The sequence below is a fragment of the Hakea prostrata genome, chromosome 4 (genome assembly GCF_041222555.1).
Source record: "Hakea prostrata isolate BN-2017 chromosome 4, UWA_Hpros_2, whole genome shotgun sequence".
Classification (NCBI taxonomy): domain Eukaryota; kingdom Viridiplantae; phylum Streptophyta; class Magnoliopsida; order Proteales; family Proteaceae; genus Hakea; species Hakea prostrata.
Genome location: NC_142603.1, coordinates 16,780,290 through 16,799,898, shown reverse-complemented (window position 1 = coordinate 16,799,898; position 19,609 = coordinate 16,780,290). Strand labels below are relative to the sequence as shown.

The 19,609-nt window shown below is 38.0% G+C and overlaps 2 protein-coding genes across 4 annotated transcripts; both read right to left on the bottom strand.

Annotated features, from left to right (window-relative positions):
- Positions 1 to 504: 504 nt before the first annotated feature.
- On the bottom strand, positions 505 to 5,865 carry LOC149018226 (uncharacterized). Of its 3 annotated transcripts, none has more exons than XR_016172905.1 (3): positions 5,422 to 5,865; positions 959 to 1,203; positions 505 to 823 (listed from the first exon to the last, which is right to left on the bottom strand). XR_016172905.1 is itself a non-coding variant. In XM_089152539.1 (3 exons), exons 2-3 carry the CDS (start codon positions 5,581 to 5,583, stop codon positions 1,057 to 1,059), a joined length of 309 nt encoding a protein of 102 aa, XP_089008665.1. In that variant the 5' UTR covers positions 5,584 to 5,620; positions 5,719 to 5,865; the 3' UTR covers positions 850 to 1,056. The 3 variants fall into 3 exon arrangements, 2 of the variants coding, with proteins under 2 accessions (XP_089008665.1, XP_089008664.1); XM_089152539.1 differs by lacking the exon at positions 505 to 823 and having other exon boundaries at positions 850 to 1,203; positions 5,422 to 5,620; positions 5,719 to 5,865; XM_089152538.1 differs by lacking the exon at positions 505 to 823 and having other exon boundaries at positions 850 to 1,203.
- Positions 5,866 to 9,615: 3,750 nt separating this feature from the next.
- On the bottom strand, positions 9,616 to 19,556 carry LOC149018225 (3-oxoacyl-[acyl-carrier-protein] synthase I, chloroplastic-like). Its single transcript, XM_089152537.1, has 7 exons — positions 18,610 to 19,556; positions 17,427 to 17,858; positions 14,868 to 15,041; positions 10,903 to 11,016; positions 10,712 to 10,813; positions 10,476 to 10,542; positions 9,616 to 10,356 (listed from the first exon to the last, which is right to left on the bottom strand). The coding sequence occupies exons 1-7, from the start codon at positions 19,072 to 19,074 to the stop codon at positions 10,289 to 10,291; spliced, it is 1,422 nt and encodes a 473-aa protein (XP_089008663.1). The 5' UTR covers positions 19,075 to 19,556; the 3' UTR covers positions 9,616 to 10,288.
- Positions 19,557 to 19,609: the final 53 nt, after the last annotated feature.

Here is a 19,609-nt window from a genome sequence, read left to right as displayed (position 1 = left end):
TCCCTAAAATACAATTGACAGAGATATGGTGCACTGAGAATGAAACAGTTGATCTACTCTCAGATCCAAAAAACACAGTGTGGCCTCTAAACCTAATCCCCCTCTTGGTAGATGTATCTACAAATGTTAAGACAGAAATCTGTGCCAGTTTAGAGACCTCACACTCAAATTATGTAGTTGTAGGAGATAGTAGTACTCCAGATATTAATAGAGCATGTAAATGCTATTTCTTTTCTCATTAAAAGAAGAAGAAGAAGAATAGCTCTACGCATTAGCCAAAGGGGGAACAAAGACACATTCGATCCTCTTTTCATAGTATTCTTTTTGGGAAGCTTCTTTCAAGGATGATGATCATCTAGCACTCTTTTTCATTAATAACATATTGAATAAAAATTAGATGGATAATCACCAATTACAGATTGCTTCATGAAATATTCATGGGAGGAAATCTTTTAGTTTCAACCCTTTCCAATATCCAATATCCAAAAAAAGCATCAAATTTTTTTTCAGGTTTACTTGATACCAATCATCCAAAATCTTTGAAAACATCATTTGGCTTGGGAACTGTGATTCATCATTTTCCTTATCCTTCTTGTGTAGAATTCATTACAACATTTCCACTTCATGCTAAATAATGCACATATTGCCAGAAACAACTCTTTGGGGATAGGAATGATTGGGTTTTATTTTCTCAACATAAACCATGCACAATTTACTGTAAAACTCAATCAGTAGGCAGGTTATGTTTTTCCATTTACTAGAAATTTTGAAATTAACAATACAGTCTACAGGATCCATGTGATACCCTCGGAACACTCTTTAACTGCACAAACAGAAAAAAGTAGCAAGTAGAAAGATTAAAAGTTTAACATTCAATTCTAAAAGCCTCTAAGGAAGCAAATCCTTAAACAACAGACGATTTATTAAACCATTCAAGAAATGTGATCTTAGAACTCACTTCTTACTCTCCCTCTTGTATGTGCAGAATATTCTCAGAATAACAAATGGGAAAGTTCAGTTAATCCTACACAACTGAACCCTCAAACCTTCAGATAATCAAGAAGCAGCTACTTCAGACTTGCTGCTTGAATCAGCACGAGGAGATGCGGCTGAAGGTGGAACATAGATACGTGCTTTCTTAAGTATCTCTGCCACAACCCAGTGTTTATGTTTGCTCAATGGCCGGGAAGGGTCCAACCTAACCTGCAATTCACCAATCAAAACTCAGACTTTTCCTTTTACTTTTGGATGATTAATAATGTACTATACAGGGTAAATATCTGAACATAATGACCACCCTCATTTTCATAAAAAAAATCACCCAAACCCCTGAAACCAACAATATTAACTTAAAGAACATGAAACAAGAACATTTTAATAATGACAAAGAGAATCTTTTACCCCTCATCATTTCACAACCCATACTATTCTAACCTTGCCCTCCTTGTCATCTTCTCCTTCCTCCTAATCCTCTCTTGTTCATCATCGCTTCTTTCTTAATCTCCTCTTTCACTCTCCCCACAAATGCAACAACAACAATAAGCCTTGTCCCAACAAAATGGGGTCAACTACATGGATTCTTGCCTTCCAATCAGTTCTGTTTGAGGCCAAGCTAGATTCAAGGCCTAAGCTACGCATATCCTTTCTCACCACTTCTCTTAAGGTTATCTTCGGTCTACCCCTAGCTCTTCTAGTCCCTTCAATTTGGATTATATCATTTCTCTGTACAAGGGCATTTATAGGTCTCTGTTGAACATGGTCGTGCCACCTCAAACGACTTTCTCGAGCTTATCACTTATGGGAGCAACTTCGAAACCAACTCTAATATAATCATTCCTTATCTTATCCTTCCTAATTTTGTTACTTATCCATCTTAGCATCCTCATTTCTACTACGTTAAGTTTATCTATATGATTCTTTTTAACAGCCCAACACTCTCAACCATGCATCATAGTTGGTCGAACTACAGTCCTATAAAATTTTCCTTTAAGCTTTAATGGAATACAATCACACAAGAACCGGACGCACCTCTCCACTTCATCTACCCTATCTTAATTCTTTGAAAAATATCAACCTCTATATCACTTTTTTTATTTATGATTGAACCTAGGTACCTAAAACAATCACTTTGAAGAATCTCCTTATCGTCAAGTATCACCACCTCATCGTCTGCCCGATCATGACTAAAGTTACAAACTAGATATTCTGTCTTTGTTCTACTTAGTTTAAAACCTCTTGATTGCTCTCCATGATTCTAATTTGGTTTAATCCCCACTTGAGTCTTATTAATCAACACAATATCATCAACAAAATGCATACACTAGAGGATCTCATCTTAAATGTCTTTGGTTAATTCATCCATTACAAGTGCAAATAGATATGGACTTAAAGTTGATCCTTGATATAACCCAACTGTAATTAGGAATTCATTACTTTGTCCGCCCACTGTTCTTACACTTGTCACCGAAATATCATACATATCATTAACTATATTTACATATTTACTTGCAACACTTTCTTTCTCTAGTACTTGGCAAATTAATGCTCTAGGAACTCTATCATAAGCTTTTTTTAGGTCAAAAAATACCATGTGAAGGTCTTTTCTACATTCTCTATATCTTTCCATAGTTTCCTAATTAGGTAAATAGTCTCCGTTGTAGATCTTCCCGGCATAACCCAAATTAGTTCTCCGTAAATGCAGTTAAGTGTTTCAAACGGGTTTCAATTACTCTCTTCTATAATTTTGTAGTATGGCTCATCAATTTAATGTCCCTATAGTTATTATAGCTTTGAATATCTCATTTATTTTTGTAAATTGGAACCACAACGCTTCTCCTCCATTCATTTAGCATTTTCTCTGTGATCATAATCTTATTAAACAACTTAGTCAACCAAACTAGTCCATGGGTTCCTAAGCTCTTCCATACTTCTATTGGGATTTCATCAGGACCTTGTGTCTTGTCGAGTTTCATCCTCCTTAGTGTTTCTTTTATTTCGGACATCGAAATCCTCCATATATAAGTTTGAAAATTAGTGTCTTGGTGAATGGTATAATCTTGTGAATTATAGGGGTTTGAAGTATGCTTGTTTAGTAGACTAGAGAAACAAATTTTCTATCTTTTCTTAATGTCTTCATCACATACTAGTACTTTATCATCTCCATTTTTAATACATCTAACATGGTCAAAATCTCTACTCTTCATATCCCTCCTGTTAGCTATCTTATAAATAGATTTTTCCCCTTCCTTTGTGCCAAACTATTGTATAACCCTTCATATTTCTTTACCCTTGTTTTTCCTGCAATTTTCTTAGCTTCATTTCTATCCAACCTATACCTTTGAAGATCCTCAACAAATCTATCTGGTTTTTTGGCCATTAGGTTTCTTCCCTATGTTATCCAGGTGAATATATAGGGTGGGAATCAAACTGCTACATATCCGTTGCCTCCAAATTGTTCTTAATCATCGTCTTCACGAAGGCGAGGAAGAAGCAGAATACAAATTCTGGTTAACCAGAAGTTAAATCTTTTGGTACTAAGGTAAATTTGACTTAAAACTTTTAGTTATGTGAGGTATTAAATGGAAGTTGAACAGAATCCCTAATTTGTTGGTCTCAGCAGTTGTAAGGATTCCTTCATCATATCTGCAAGAACTCCTCTTCCCTGCCACAAGTCTCACCTAAATATACTAGATACTTTAGAATAAGTGGAGTAACAGATATTGCAAAGTGTCCAGTCACTGAGCAGGAGAAAAGTTAAAAATATGAATACAACTAAAATTTACCTCAGCTTTGTAAGAACATAAATTTAGTTCAAGGAGTCTCTAATGTAATAATGTCAGGCACTCTTTAATTGGGAATGTCAGCAGCAGATAAATGGTTCAGTTCTTCTGGAATAGAGAAAACTTTTCCTCTTTCTTCTTCCATTCCCCCACACCCGCCCTCCTAATTTTAATTACTCAAGAACCACTATAATTATACGCAACAACTGTTCTGCAATGAGTATTTCATGCCGTGATTTTCTTAATATTTTCACAGGGAACCTGAACCTTTTATTTTGCTTCAGAATGGGTTTTAGGTCCAGAATCCTTTGGAGCTCTTCTTTTTATTTTTAAAGCCTACAGAGTTTAGAATTGCTTTTGGCCCAGAATCCATTTGGAAAATAGACACATAGACTACACAAAGTATTCTCTCAAAAGAATTGAGAGGATTTTTTTTTTTTTTTGGGGGGGGGGGGTGCATGTGGGGATGGGCCTGGTGTTGTAGGGAAGACAAGAGGGCTAGGAAGACAACTCAAGAAGTGATAACAAGTTTTTGGGGTTTCGACATAAAGGGTAAACCTTCCCTATGTCAATGTCATCACTTTACAGGAATCAGCTAACAAGTTGGATTATTTTGATATTAGCACATAAAAGTGAGGGTAGTATATTATAATTTCCAAACGAGGAAGTACATTAAATAAACACAATCTACAAAGGGGTTAAAATGATACAATATATGGACTAGGGATTGGAACGGTTGAACAAGAAAACACATATCAAACACTAACCAAAAACCTGGACATCAAATCAAGTAAACCCACAAAAGCTGACTAGATTTCTTTCAGTTTTGAATCAATTTAATCAGTATTCTTGAAATTCTGGATTCTCGAGGCATTGCTTTTCAAGTTCCTGCTTCTTAATATAATCCAAACAACCCATCAATTCATATATCATATAGCTCTTCGCAATGATTTTACATTATAAGAGTCCCATTGAATTTCTGAGAGATTTACTACGCCCCCTTGGAAAACCTATACATAGGAACCACGCACTAAAGAGTTCAGAGGAATACCACTTGATTAATCATATGTGTAACTACCCCCGCAAATGTATTTATGAAGTTTCAATGGGTCTGAATTCATCTGGGATAGCTCTCCTTGAGTTGTATCAGACCGACCTACCTTCTCCACATCAGTACTGAAGATTAAACCATCTCATTTCTGTCGGTCCATCACACTACGGTATCTGTTCAACAAATTCTAGAACCATTTTCCCGTAAGAACTTGCTCCTTAAAATAGTATCATCAATCATAAAACCTCAAGAAGTTACATTCAGAACGCATAACCTGGAGGGTTATGTAAGTCAATGGATTTAACGGCTGACCGTTATTGGTTCAATGAGTCATGTTGAGTGGAAGAGATCTATAAAGCTAAAGGCCAGGACTTTTAAAACCCTAATGCACCTGGATAGGCGTATGGCAATCCTTTAGGAAGGTGAGAGAACCACCACTTATACCTTTATCTTCAACAAGATATGATTGCCGGAGGCAGCCATTAAATACTAAAAACACATTACCGAAACATAAACAGTTGCAAACTTTGAATGAGAACAACAAGAAACTGCACTGGTGGGGTTGGGTAGGGAGAGGGGGGAAAGATTTACCCGGTCGCCAATGGTGCATTGATTGTTTTCATCATGAGCCATGAACTTGCTGGTTCTTTTGACATAACGATTGAATACCTTATGATGGAACAGACGATCGACCGCCACGACCACTGATTTCTGCATCTTGTTTGAGACAACAGTCCCTAGAACTGGCTTCATTGTCTACCAATCTCTGTTTCAGCTTGCAAACCAAACTCTAGATACAAAACAAAACTACCATCAATCGAAGCAGGTATTAAAGAAGATCAAAACAAGAGCAGTAATGTCGTGATATCTGCAAATCTTAATCCTCACTAGCTATCGGGGGAAAAAAATGAGAGATGGATGCTTAGAGTGGCCGCCGGGAGAGGAGAAGCAAAACCTCGCTCTTAAGCCCTAGTAAGCGACGACAGCGTTTTGAATCCCGAAATTTGAATGGAATCGATCCCGATCTGAACTAGACCCGATTCCGAGCCGCATCCAATCGGTCACTGCCCATATGGTATGAATAGCAGTCCACCCAACGGTTGATATTCGATCACGACCGTCTATCTTGCTTTTAACCATCTGTTTGAGAGACGAGATCGAAATATCTCACTAAATTTCAATCTCAACCGTTGGCAGCAGATGCTGCGCAGCGTTCAACTCTACCACTTCTTTCTTTACCCAAAACCGGTTTAGATAATTCGGTACTGTAATTTGATACGGTATTGGTACGATATAATTTCAGTTTATAAACATATTTTGTAATTAAGTACAAAAATGACACGAAAATGATACGGTTCGAATCCAATATATTCTGGGATTCAAAAGCGCTCCCTGGAATGCTAGGTGGGATTTTCGTCAATTTCATTCTTTCTTCCAGGTTGCAAGGGGCAGCTATTGAATTTGTCTACAAGGAGATTAACAAATTTATGCTACTACTTCCCTTCTGAATCATAGATTTCACCTGATCTACCACATTGCAAAAGAGAGCTGGGAAAGCAAGAAGAAGGTTCAGTTCCTCCTACTTGCTTCCACGTAGGGGTGTAAACGGACCGGATTCGGATTCGGATAGTGGTATTATCCCTATTCGCATCCTATTATATTCGGACGGATTCGGATAATATCCTATTGGTTTTCGGACGGATTCTGTCGGATTTGGATGATAATCGGATAGTTATTTTCTTAAGTAGATCCTTCTAAACAGACATGAATATAGATTGAATACAAGTTTTCGACTACCTGTTTACATCTTTACCTTTTTATTTGTGAGGGCTAGGTTTGAAATTTAAGAATTTAACAACTTTGGTAGCTATTTTAGTAGAAAATCTAGAAAAATAGTCACATATTATAGGCACAAATTATAAAAATAAGAATAGTAAATCTAAATAAGTAACTTAATCGTATAATTTTATCGGACGGATAATATTCGGTAAGAAAGGGGTATACCATATCCACATCCTATTAATAATCGGACGGATTCGGATATCCCTAAACTGATGCGGATGCGAATTCGAAAGCGGATTTCGACTATCCATTTATACCCCCTAGTAGTTCCACGCCCCTAACATAAACTTTAATTGGCTAATTGGCTTTCACTTAGAATGCAAAAGAATTGAAACAATGCTTGCATGGCTTTTTCTGCTGAGTTGATCATTTCCTCTTTGACACCCATCTTCACCACCACACAAATTAAGTACAAACCCCACCTCTAAGAGCTGACAAAGTAAGACCCCTAATTTAATTGACAATAATGCTAGATCGATCAATCCTCATTTCCAATCTAAGAGTATTAGTTTGGCAACGAAGATCTTCTTTGATAGAAGAAATCAGGTTATCTTTCTCAACTTTGTCTCACTTGGCCATCAATAGTATCTCACTAAATCAGAATCCGGACTATTGGGTTTCACAACTTTCTATAAATGGCTGCTTCACTACTAAACTTGCATACAATAGAATTTTGAATAAGAAGTGATCAATTTGTAGTAATTCCAATAGAGCATGGTGGATATTTTTTGGAAATTAATCATTTATCCTAAGTTTAAAATTTTTTCTAGCACTGTTGCAGGCATGGATCCCTATTAAGGCACTCATCGGTCAATGGACAATAATCCAATCTAATTGTGCTTTGCGTGGCAAATGCATGGAATAACTATAGCATGTGCTTATAGACTGCGAATGGAGTAGACGCATCTGGATATCTGGACCATTAGGCCTTAGAATGAACCGTATCCATCATAATAACCTTATGCAACTTTACCTTTATTTTTTTCTTTAGTCTAGACTTGATAAATTTATGCTTAAATGGTTTTTCAACATTCTTATTCTCACTTGTTATACAATTTGGTCGTTTCGTAATGATGTTGCTTTTAATAGTGTAAATCCAAACCCAATTAAAGCTATTGAATTTATAAATAACTGGTAATCCGATATGCAAATGCACAAGACCATAAAGAAAGCTATGAAAGCTTCCTCCTCTAGACGATATTCATGGGAATTGATAGATAAATCGGTGTGGAAGAAGGTATGGACACATAATGCATTACCAAAGGTGAAAGCTTTAATCTGGAAAGCTTGCAATCAAGCACTAGCAACAGGTGCCAATTGTGTTCATAGGGGTATGAAGGTGGAAGCTAATTGCTCTAGGTGTGGGGAACTTGAAACCATTGAACATATACTATTTCATTGCACATTTGCTAGAGCTATTTGGTTAGGTTCAAATCTGGGTGTCTGCTTCAATGAGCAGCAAGCACACTCTATTGATCAAAAGATTAAAGATTGGGGGCAACTGCAGCTAGAAGATCAAAGAGGATATAAGACTTTAGAAGCCCAGATAGGTTTTCTGCTGTGGTATCTCTGGCGAGCAAGAAACGTCAACCATTTCACAACAGATAGTTGGAAGCCAGATGATGTGATTCAGTTGGCTACTCAAGCAAGCATGGAGTACATTGCTGCCCAAACTATTGTAGGGAGACGCAGAGAAGGTCTGAATTTCTTGTCTCAATCTCAACCACGAGTTCACCAACATGGATCTCTCATGTGGGAACCACCTCCAAGGGGTGTGATCAAGATCAACGCTGATGCAGCACTACGGTCTGATAGGACAGCAAGTGGATTAGGCGTTGTTGCAAGAAACTGGAATGGGGACCCATTACTGGCGAAGTCTATTCCTCTAGTGTTCGGAGAGGCTGCTGTTGGTGAAGTGATGGGGATAAGACAAGGACTATGGCTAGCAGCTGAGGAAGGTTGGCTTCATGTAATCATTGAGAGTGACTGTCTCTCAGTGGTAAGGCTCCTCTTAAACCCAGCTCTTCCGGTCCCAATTCAGCTACAAAATGTTTTCTCTGATATCAGACTTCCGGCGAGGGATACCTTGTCTTGTGGTTTTTCTTTTACTCCAAGAGAAGCCAACTCTGTGGCTCATTCCTTGGCTCAGGAAGCCCTAGTGCTTGAGACAGCACTGGTTTGGCATAATTCCACTGTCTGGCTGAACGAGAATGTTCCTCAGCCCGAGCTTGTGTCTCCTTCTACTTAATATAGTTTTCTACAGAAGAAAAAAAAGAAATGCACAAGACCAACATAGGAGGGGAAGAACAGGGAGTCACTCTTAATGACCCCCAATTGTACAACTGTAAGTCTCTCATTCGTCATCAATAATGTAATGATTCAATTTTAATTTTCTGCAGGAAAGCGGCAGCACAAGGAAAAAAAGACTCGATGGATATGGGAACTACTTGAAAAAGACAATCACATTCTTAGAAGGGAAGCATGGATGGCATTGACACAATAAAAGCAACATTAGAGGGAATGGCAGGTGGATTGAACCAAATGGCCAAGAAGAAGATTAAGATTCACACAATTTGGAACAACGATAAACAGATGGATTGCATTCTTCCGCAACCAATCTCGACTCCATGGCAGACACAACACATCCCTCAGCTCGTTACTATTCTAAAGAATTTCGGAGACAAAAATTATGCTCTTTCAGGACCATAACATACAACACTGGGCATAAGAAATTGCTGCAACAAGACCTAAATGCACAGATTTAGGGACAAAGAGGAGGCTAGGCTTGAGTGGTTTGTGACAGGATAGGATTAGCCATATCATTATGAATTTGCTTTTCCTGGACAGCGTGCTCCATCGTGAATAACCAGTTGACCACGGTTACAGACGATATATAACGGAAAAATACCATTTTCAGTAGCAACAATCGCAGAAGAAACCTTTGGAGGGCTGATCAGATATGGCATATGGAAGGGAAAGTCTTGGTTTTGCAGGAAAAAGAAAGAAGCTATCTGTCCTAACTACGAAGATGTAGGCCATAAAGCAATAGAGTAATGCAATAGAGAGGCTCCAAAGAGATCTCCATCAGATCTGACTCAAAACTAACGATTTAGCATTATCAATGGGAAAATTCAAGGCCCTTGGAAAGTAGAAAGTTTACAAGGGAAAATCATTCAAAAGGATAATTCGCAACAGAAGGAATTTAGACATGCATGACAACAACAAATCAACAGATTATACAGCAACTGTTCAGTTGAAATGTTCAAAGTGCTGTACAAGCCTTTGAAGTTTCCTAGAGAGTGAGAGGATCTAATATATAGAGGAAAAAATGGCATCTAGAAAGCTCAATATGGAGGATCAAGTATCATCCCAAAGAAAACCTTTCTCACATCCCTGTCAGGAAATAGTATTGCTAATCTCTTGTATTCTAAAGGAACACTGGTACACAAATATGATAAGTATTCGAGTCTGAGTTACATCACAACCTGCAGAAATGCATCATATGGAAACAAAAACCTATATACTCAAAGATCATCTGTGGACTCCGAATAAGAAAGACAAAAATGGCATCTATGGACGAAAATTCAAAGATGATCCTCTCAAAATTGTTTTTGCATCAAGGCTTGAATGCTGAAAAAGCCACAACAGAATTGTGCCCTCCAAAACCAAAAGAATTTGAAATACCTGCAACCAATAGTAAAAATAAAAAGTTTATGATGATGATGATCATAATAAATAAAACACTTTTTGTGATCATGATTATAATTCACAGGAAATATTTAATGGCAAATTCAGTAACTCACCAACATTTACTTCATGCTGCTTCTTTACATTTGGAACAGTATCAAAATCAACAGAAGGTTCTGGATTCTGCACTCATGCAAGGAACATTTTAATTATAAAAATTCAGCTGATGAGGCTTAGAGCACAAAATCAAATGAAAATACTGAAAATGTTAGCTGCAACATTCTTGATTCCCTTGTTTTTCAAAATCAATAGATAATATGTAATTCACAAGAAAAAAGAATGTAATACATACAAACTGGTTTATTGTAGGATGCAGCCAACCAGTAGTTATGGCTTTCACTGTAGCAATGGCTTCCAGGCCACCAGCTGCCCCAAGGCAATGCCCTATCATAGACTGTCAACAAACAAAAGTAACAAAATAAGTTGTCAATAAACATGACCGTAAAATAACCCAAAACTTTCACACTTGCAAAGAGAACTTACCTTGGTTGCATTTATCTTGATTTCCGAAGTGTTCTTGAACACCTTTTTCATAGCATTAACCTCAGCCAGATCACCAGCAAGTGTGGAAGTTGCATGTGCATTTATGTAATTAACCTGAAATTCATACATCCACGTGATTTAATTATTCATGAATTGACAATTTGGAGTGAACTCAGTTCCCATTGGCTATAAAAGCTAATCAGACAAAAATGAAAACAATAAACAAAACTATATTTATGAATTAGAATTTAAAAGTAAGAAGGTCAATACCATCAAGAATTTAAAGAATGGAAAAGGATACTCGACTGGCAGATGCCAAACCTGATATATAACACTAAGCCCAATCTGATCAAAACTAAGTAGAAAAGTTCGACATGGCTTTGCTGAATGGCAAAAAGTAGCCACAGGGGCACATATTGGGTATTTTTCCTTTTCCACCGACTGACCAGTAGACTCAGTTAGAGGGGAACATACATAGTTTTCCTTTTGGAATTTCAATATATACATAGAGAGCTTGGCTGATCACACTCATATTAAGAATCCAGCCATAAACATCTTAACCAGTTCTGCCAGCATGCATGAATTTGGCAAATTTAGACTTTTGGAAACCCAAACCCAAAAATGTTCTACAATTATAACCAGCTCAAATGCAACAACTTTTCTTGAAAGCCAGGGGGGGGGGTGTTTGGTGAACAAGGCAGGAAGAAACTTTTCTATGCTAATTTTATTACTCATTTTATGATGTTTAAGACGATCAAATGACAAAAGGATGAAGAAGACTCGATACTTGTTGAATTCTGCAAATCATATGGCCTAAAATTTAGCGGCTTGAGTAGGACAGGAAGAGAACGAATATAGAATTTGGTCAAAGGAAGAAAATTAAGATTTGGCTATAAGATTAATGTAAAGGCCATAAGTCTCAACATCTTTCAGTGAACTCTCTAATAATTCTGGATCTGATCTACCAATTCATTTCCTCCGTTTTTACCCACTCAAGCAACATCTTAGTTGCTCTTGGTATAACAACTGAGGAAATCCTATTTCGCCAGATTGGTAAGCCCTAGGCAAGCCTTCTTGATCATCTTTCCAGCTTTCTTTCATCTAATCCATCTTTAAAAATCCAAAACATAACCTACCAATTAGATTACCAAAAACAAAATCAGAAATTGTTCAACTTTGGTCATTCATAACCTCAATACCTCTAGGGCAAGCATACCTTGGTCCAGAGCTGAACTGATAAGTCATTTCCTAACTTTGTCACCCATAGAAATCTCCAAGCCAAGGATTCACCACCTTGAAGTTGTTACTGCTTCACCGTAGTGGCTATCAACTTAACAATGACGAAGACACAAAATAGTATTAAAATATTCAGGCTTACAAAACTGGCCCGTTACAATTGTACACCCAAACCTATTAAGCCACTGGACACTCAAAACTAAACAAATTAGTCCGCTTCCGAGCCAGTTTAATGGCATGGTTTGCTGTTGACCTTCTTATTCAGTTGAAATGCATCAGCTCTCCCCATATTGCTCATTTCCTTTGATATTGTATATACTGATGTTTAAGGATCCTCTTCTATTACTGCTTTAATTGGCTGACCCTACTTGTGTAATCTGTCGATGATTATTCCCACACTACTTGGATGGTTCTAATGAAACGTACGACCAATGTCTCTGATGCCTAAAGAATTTTTATCAGATAACTCAAGTGGAAACTCAAATCAAAATTGTCCAATGGTGTTATACAACAGCTAGTGTGTCTTGAGACACTCCCCCAACCCAAAAAAAGAAGAAACCTATTTATTGGAGGCCACTGAAAGTCTTTTATTTGGTTTGCATCTTGATAGACCCCTCATCTCACGAGTCTATACTTGCAGGCAAGGAAAGAAAGATACAAGATCTGTTGCACAGCAACCAGAAATAGAAGGAAATACTTGAGAGATAATAACTGTCTTATAGGAATAAATATGGGGTGATTCTGTTAAGATACAGGATGCCTTTTAGAATTGGATTTGGAGTGATTTGGTTAAGGGATTTTGTTAGAAAAGTAATTACTATTAGTAGGGGAAGGGAGAATAGGAGATTATGCGTTTTGAGTTGTTACGGAAATAAGGGAGGGGGCAATTGCTCTCAGGTAGAATAGGATCCCCTACTGCTGTAGTGTGTTCTGCTCTGGAGATTATTTGATTAAGTCAGTATTGCTATTATCGTTGTGTGTCAATTTGTCCATTGCTCTTCTGTTGAGATCGGGGTCTTATCACATCTTCCTAAGACTTTTTGGTCTGATGCCTTTCTTACTGCTTCCTTTATCATCTACAGCACAACATTCCATCATACTCTCCTCTTCTCTTCCTTTCTTGTTTTCCCATCTCTTCTCCTTACCTTCATTACTTCAATTCTAACTGCTTGCTCCTTTATTTAGTTTTGGTGGCAGCGAGTGGTGAGATGGCTTAGAGGGTCTATGGGGGACTTTAGATATTCAACATCAAATGGTCAAAGAAAAGTTTAGTATAGTTGAAATGACACAGGATAGACATGGACGTGCCAAGTTGATGCAGGACAAAGGTTCCACAGAATTACAAATTCCCATAGAATAAATAAGAATATGTCAAAGAAAGTAGTTCACAAGGTTTAAAAACTGAAAACAGATTTTCTCAAGGAAACTTGATGTGGCACCACGCGATGAAAATATACTTTCACAGGGGGGAAAATGACATACAAGAAGGAAATATCCAAGTTATCTTGATATAGAACCTGGGCTGAATCAACCTGGTTTGCATTGCCTCATCTTTGCCAGCCAAAACAGCCTACCAAGTATTCTAGAAGGGCCAAAAGAAGCAGACTCTGTTCACGTGAACAGTGTCACAGCTCTTCCTTTGGATCTTAATGAGAATTTATTAGAAGATTTGACGGGTCCAACTTGCATCTGCTTCTTTGTAAAACTGAAGACTTTAAGGGTGAACTCAGTGCCAAAGGCTTCTGCACAAGCAGAGTCCGGGGGGGAGGGTAAGGTGACAAATTTCCTATAGTCTTACCCCCAATGAATTTTGATGGGGGGCTGTTTCAAAGCTTTGACCATGGGGCTATAACTGTGGTCCCCCAACTATTTCACCAGAGCTGCCCCTGGAAAATTGAACACTTTATTAGATTTCACTACTTTCTATTTTAGTTGTTTCCTAAGTTACTAAAAGTTAATTTATATTTTTTTTAGCGTTCATGTATGTGGCTGATTTCTATAAAGACTAGATTCTAATGTTAATTCTAGTAAATTTCTACTTTTGTTATTGCTGAGACTATTCGCTAGCTCAGCAAAATCTAGTGGTTTTTATATTGTAGGTGACTTGGAGAGCAAGTACTAGTGCTCTATAAATAGGTTGTTCCAGCCTTATTCTCTTGTCTTCTTGTTTCTACCATTTAGTTTATAATTCTCTGATTTGTGGGTTTAATTGGGGCTAAATCATCCTTGATCTTAGTCTTTACATATCTCCAACCTTTGCCTCCCTGCAGGCAGGAAGATTACATTCTTTTAGGAGTTTGATACTATAATCCGGTATTCTTAACATAAATTTACTACTAAGACTAAAAGGGATATTATTTTTAAAAGGAAATTTTCTGGCTGGAAGTCCAGAATTCAGATTAAATTATTAATGAGACTAATGAGATAATTCCAAAAAGGGTTTCAGCACTCTTGTATACCAGTTGTAATTGCTTCAGATAATCTCGGAGTGGTGGACTGGGCATTTATTTATTTATTCATCAAGTGGATCTAAAACATAGCAGTTCTAATTATACATATATATTAGGAAATATAGATAATAACAACACTGGCATAGGAATTTGAAAAAAATATATACATTAAATTAACAAAGATGAGTCGAACTATAGATAGCGAGAGTACTATTTCCATGCTAATTTTATTTGATATGACACACCTATCAACAGAAACCAAGATAATAAAGGATGTACCTCCTCTGGTGCCACACCAGCATTCTGTAGGCTTCCTTCAATGCATGATGAAACACCAAGTCCGTCAGCTCTGGGGTCAGTCATATGATAAGCATCACAAGTTACAGCGCCTCCCAAGTATTCAGCAATAATAGGTGCATCGCGCTTCATTGCATGTTCCAAGCTCTCCATTACCTATTAAGACATAACCGGCATTAATAAACAACACACGACACCGTGCAGGAAAAGTTATCAAAAAGAAATCAAAGTAAAGCATTGTAACAAGCATTTAAAAAAATAATAAGAAATAAACATTATTTTATCTTTGCTTTTGCATCCCATCAGTAGGTGATGTACATGAAGAGAGGTCCAAGACATGTATTTGCACCAGAAGAGGCCCAAATCCACGTATGATGGGTTAAATGCATGCCATACTGGTTTTTACATGGGTCATAGGCTGGGAATCTATATTTTCTATCCTATTGAGCCCATTCTATATTTTAAAATTTTGGGTACGTCAATAGGTTAATTTTACCAAAAAGAAAGGTTAGATTCATCGTTGGTTGTGAAAGACCTTGAAAATGTGAAGTTCATTAAATATCTTCAAAAATGCCAAGAAGGACCAGAATCCCCCTGCCCCCCCCCCCGGCAAAAAAAAAGTTTCTATATAAAAGAGCTCGCTGTTAAGTATTTTGAGCCAAGTGCAAGATTTGAATGAAATCTCTGGTTCTATTGATTGCTATGAGATGCATAGTTTTGGTAGGTGGAAACTAACCTAGGCCTTGGTAAGAACAATTGGTTATATCCCTCTTATCTCTTTCTTACTTCTTCCTTTGTTAATTAAGTCATTTGATTTTATCTGTGTTCTCACCTCGCTCTGGTCATGCCTACTAAATATTCTGAATCTGTTGTAAATACTAAACCACAATCCCGTCCATTCGTGGTTTTCCCAAAAACTCACAAGCCAGCATTTACCCATAAGGTAAAGACAGGCGAATAGGAATACTAGAGCACAACTGTCATTTCATTACATGAGCTTGAATATGCATTTTTTATGCTTGTAAATAACTAGAATAAAAATGCATTGACTGTCATAGAAGACGGGTTAAAACTAAGTGTCATTTAATTGAGGACTTAAGGGAACTGCGCTGAAGCAATTTTGGATTATATACTTACAAAAGAGAGAAAATCTGGTGGTTGTCTACAGGATTTAGTCCTCCATTCTCTCCACCTAAGTCCTCATCTTTTGGGGATCTAACTTCAGTAAGTATGTAGCAGTCAAGATGTCTCATAATGATGCCCAAGTCAGCTATAATGATGGTAAAAATGAAATCTAAAGAATCTTTTTGATGTTATATACAAAGCATGGTTGACAAGGCGACTTCAGGTCGCCTTGACCTAAAAAAGGGCCAGGATGCCTGGGCATTGCCTAGGTGACTCTTAGGCAAGTAGGCAACGCCTTGATAACCATGATACAAAGGGCCGCTATGGGGTAAAAGACTGCAATCACCCAGAAAATCAAAAGGAAAAGGGTGCAGGCCCTGTTATCTTCCTCTGAATGGGCTATCTGATGCCTCCATTTCAAACTCTTCCAAATTTCACATTATTATTTCCACTAGAAACAGTTTAAAATTTACAAATGTTTTCCTGATGCTACTGACAGATAGAGAATCAAACCGGACATGCTTTCAGTCAAGAACAGCTCTGTTTTCTAGAAAATTAAATTGTTACCCTCATTCAACTTTCCATTAGGAAGTTCAGCAGGGATGAGAAAGGGAATTCAAAATCCAGGAAACCCGAAAACAATTTTAATTTCAGAATAAACTTTCTTTTATTGAATCAGATCTAATCAGGACCTGTTATTGGTTGGGGAGAGCCTTCTCTGGTTACACAATCTGCAACACAGCTGGTTTGATAGTGGTTGGCGCTACTATTCTCAAATTTGGATGGAGTGGATTCTCCAAAGATAGATCACCGACATGTTTGGAAAGCCATCATTTTCTATGTTAGACCAAAACTCCACTTTCTTCCCTGCCGACCCTTACTGATACTCGTGGAACAGGCTTATTGTTGTACCTTCTATTTACACCTCGTTCCCTACTTCTCAGGGCTTTAGGTCTGTATACCTTTCTCCCTATACCCTCTCTGTTGCCTGTGTATTCTCCCCCTTCCCCACCACCATCTCCTATTTTTCTTCCCCTTCTCAGGTTCAGTAATGATATTCAATCACCTGCCCCCCCCCCCCCCCAAAAAAAAAAAAAAAAAAAAACAGCGCCAATAGGCGAAAACTAACATGATTTCATTTGCAGCATGGTCCTTCCAAATGATAAAGGCACACCTGCAGGTGTTTATCTGTATATTTAGAACTCTATAATTAAAGTTCTTGCTCGTCAGGACATGATAATCAGTGTATTCTGCCTCATTCCATGCATTAACGCAAACATCATGTGACGAAAAAAAATCAATATGCAGATATCTTAGCTTACAGTCTACTGCTCGGTCTTAAAATAAAGCTACAAGAAGAGGTTACAAGGGATCAAAGAATTGTATCCTTATAACAAGCAAGAGTCTAGAACATACCAACACTCCAGCACCTTCACCCATCACAAAGCCGTCACGATCTTTGTCCCAAGGCCTTGAAGCTGTTTTTGGATCATCATTTCTCTGTGACAAAGCTCTGCATGCAACAAAGCCTCCCAACCCAATAGGAACAATTGCAGCTTCAGTTCCACCAGCAATCAGTAAATCAGCCTCACCTTGTCGGATATGGTTCGCAGCAGCATAGAAGCAGTAATTGGACGTAGCACAGGCAGTTGAAATTGAATAATTTGGACCCATGAAACCAAGTTCTATTGAAAGCAAGGCAGACCCCATGTTTGGTATGATGTAAGGAATGAAAAATGGAGTTATTTTCCGGTGACCTTTGTCAATGAGACTTTGAACACCATCAGAAAACACTGACAGACCACCCATGCCTGATCCTACAAGCACACCAGCTCGTTCCTTGTCAATCTGCAAACAGGACATAATCAGCAACAATAGTGAGAAACAAACATAGTTTCAGCAGACAGTTCAGGAAGCATCAAAGACATACAATAAAACCTACATGTACAACAGATTAATTTCAGACTCGCATTGTTTATCAATGAAAATTCCAATAATAGTAATGCTGCAGTGATTGAGATGGTGAAACTAATTTAGCCTACCAAATACTACTATGAGAAAGTTACAAAAATTGATGCGGCAATCTGAATAAATGGAAAAATAAATAAATTCCAGTAGGACAAGAATACAAATACTGTTAAGAATATTTGATTCTTGGGTCCAATTTCATTAAGTTTCCAAACAAAGCGGAAAAACCAATGCTCCCGCAACTGAAAGACTGTAGACAAACCAAGTCACTCAGAATGGTTTTGGCCTACAAAATTTTGTGATTATCCATGTTCGGCAGGTTACTTAAATACTGAAGCAGATTTGTTGACGATTCCTTTCTTCAGTGTATATTTAGAACTCCTGGGGCACAATGCCTACGGGAATCCTAGACTCCAGTTGATTTGCTTCTGAAGAAAGGATCTGGTCGAAATCAATTGTTATTTCTAAAAAATAGAGAGTTGCCACACCCAAATTCATAACATTGGAAGACACATTTTAGTATTTTTTAACAATTCAATTGGTCTCTCCCTCTTATCATAAAAGGAAGGTTCATATACACCATGCTTGGACACTAGTCGAAGAACAACGGCAAAACCAAAATAGCTCATACCTTGGAGAGGGAAGCACCACCAAGGTCAGCATGTTCAAGGGCCTTCTTGCCAGCAACTAGACAATATCTCAGACAATTATCAAGACGACGGTCGTTCTTGCCATCAATGTAACCTTCAGAAGTGAACCCACGAATCTGACCACCAAATCGAGTTGGGAATTTGGAGGCATCAAATCGATCTATAAGTCCGATACCACTCTCACCAGAAAGCAAGCGATCATAGTAGCCATCAACATCGTTTCCAAATACAGAAACAAGACCCATTCCAGTAATAACCACTCGCTTCTTTGGATCCTTCTCTCTCTTGGGAGCAGAAGCTGTTGTTAAAGAAGCAGAAATGGGCTTCAACGTCCATAGAAACTTTGTCTTGGAGGTTCTTCTGTCACTGACTCTACCTGAATTGGATTGCTTGCGAAGTGGTTCTAAGGGAGAGTTACGAAACGATGAGGACTGAAGTGCCTGCATTTTCTGCTCCTTCCCCGGCCGGTGACAAGTGATGCAGTGACGGTGGTGGTAACTGGTGGCGCAGCTCAGCTTATTGCCTTCAATTCTTCAAATTTATCGATGACACGATCTCGCATTAGGTTTCCTGATGCAACATTGTATGTCGTTAAATCCAAGGACCAATTTTCACCTGGTGCAACAAAAATCTTCCATATCTGATCCAAGTGGAACGCTCGCGTTTCAATGTTGTAGATCTCGTCATCACTCATAACCGTCTCATTATTTTTCCCAACGCTAATCAGAGATTTTTCATTAATAAGGTATCTTCCTTGGATTTGTCCATGATATCAAATGCCATGTGGTAAACGTTTGGCCACGACGTCAACAATCTTGATCTTAACGCCACCGTCCCATCTAGCGTCTCCTTCACCATACGTTCATTCGAGTTTGAACTTTGGATCCTCTACTTCGATCGATAAGAGTAGAGTGTGAAGAGACTATATTTCTCTATTCGAACGGATGAATGATCCTAACTCTATGCAGATGAGGAATCTAC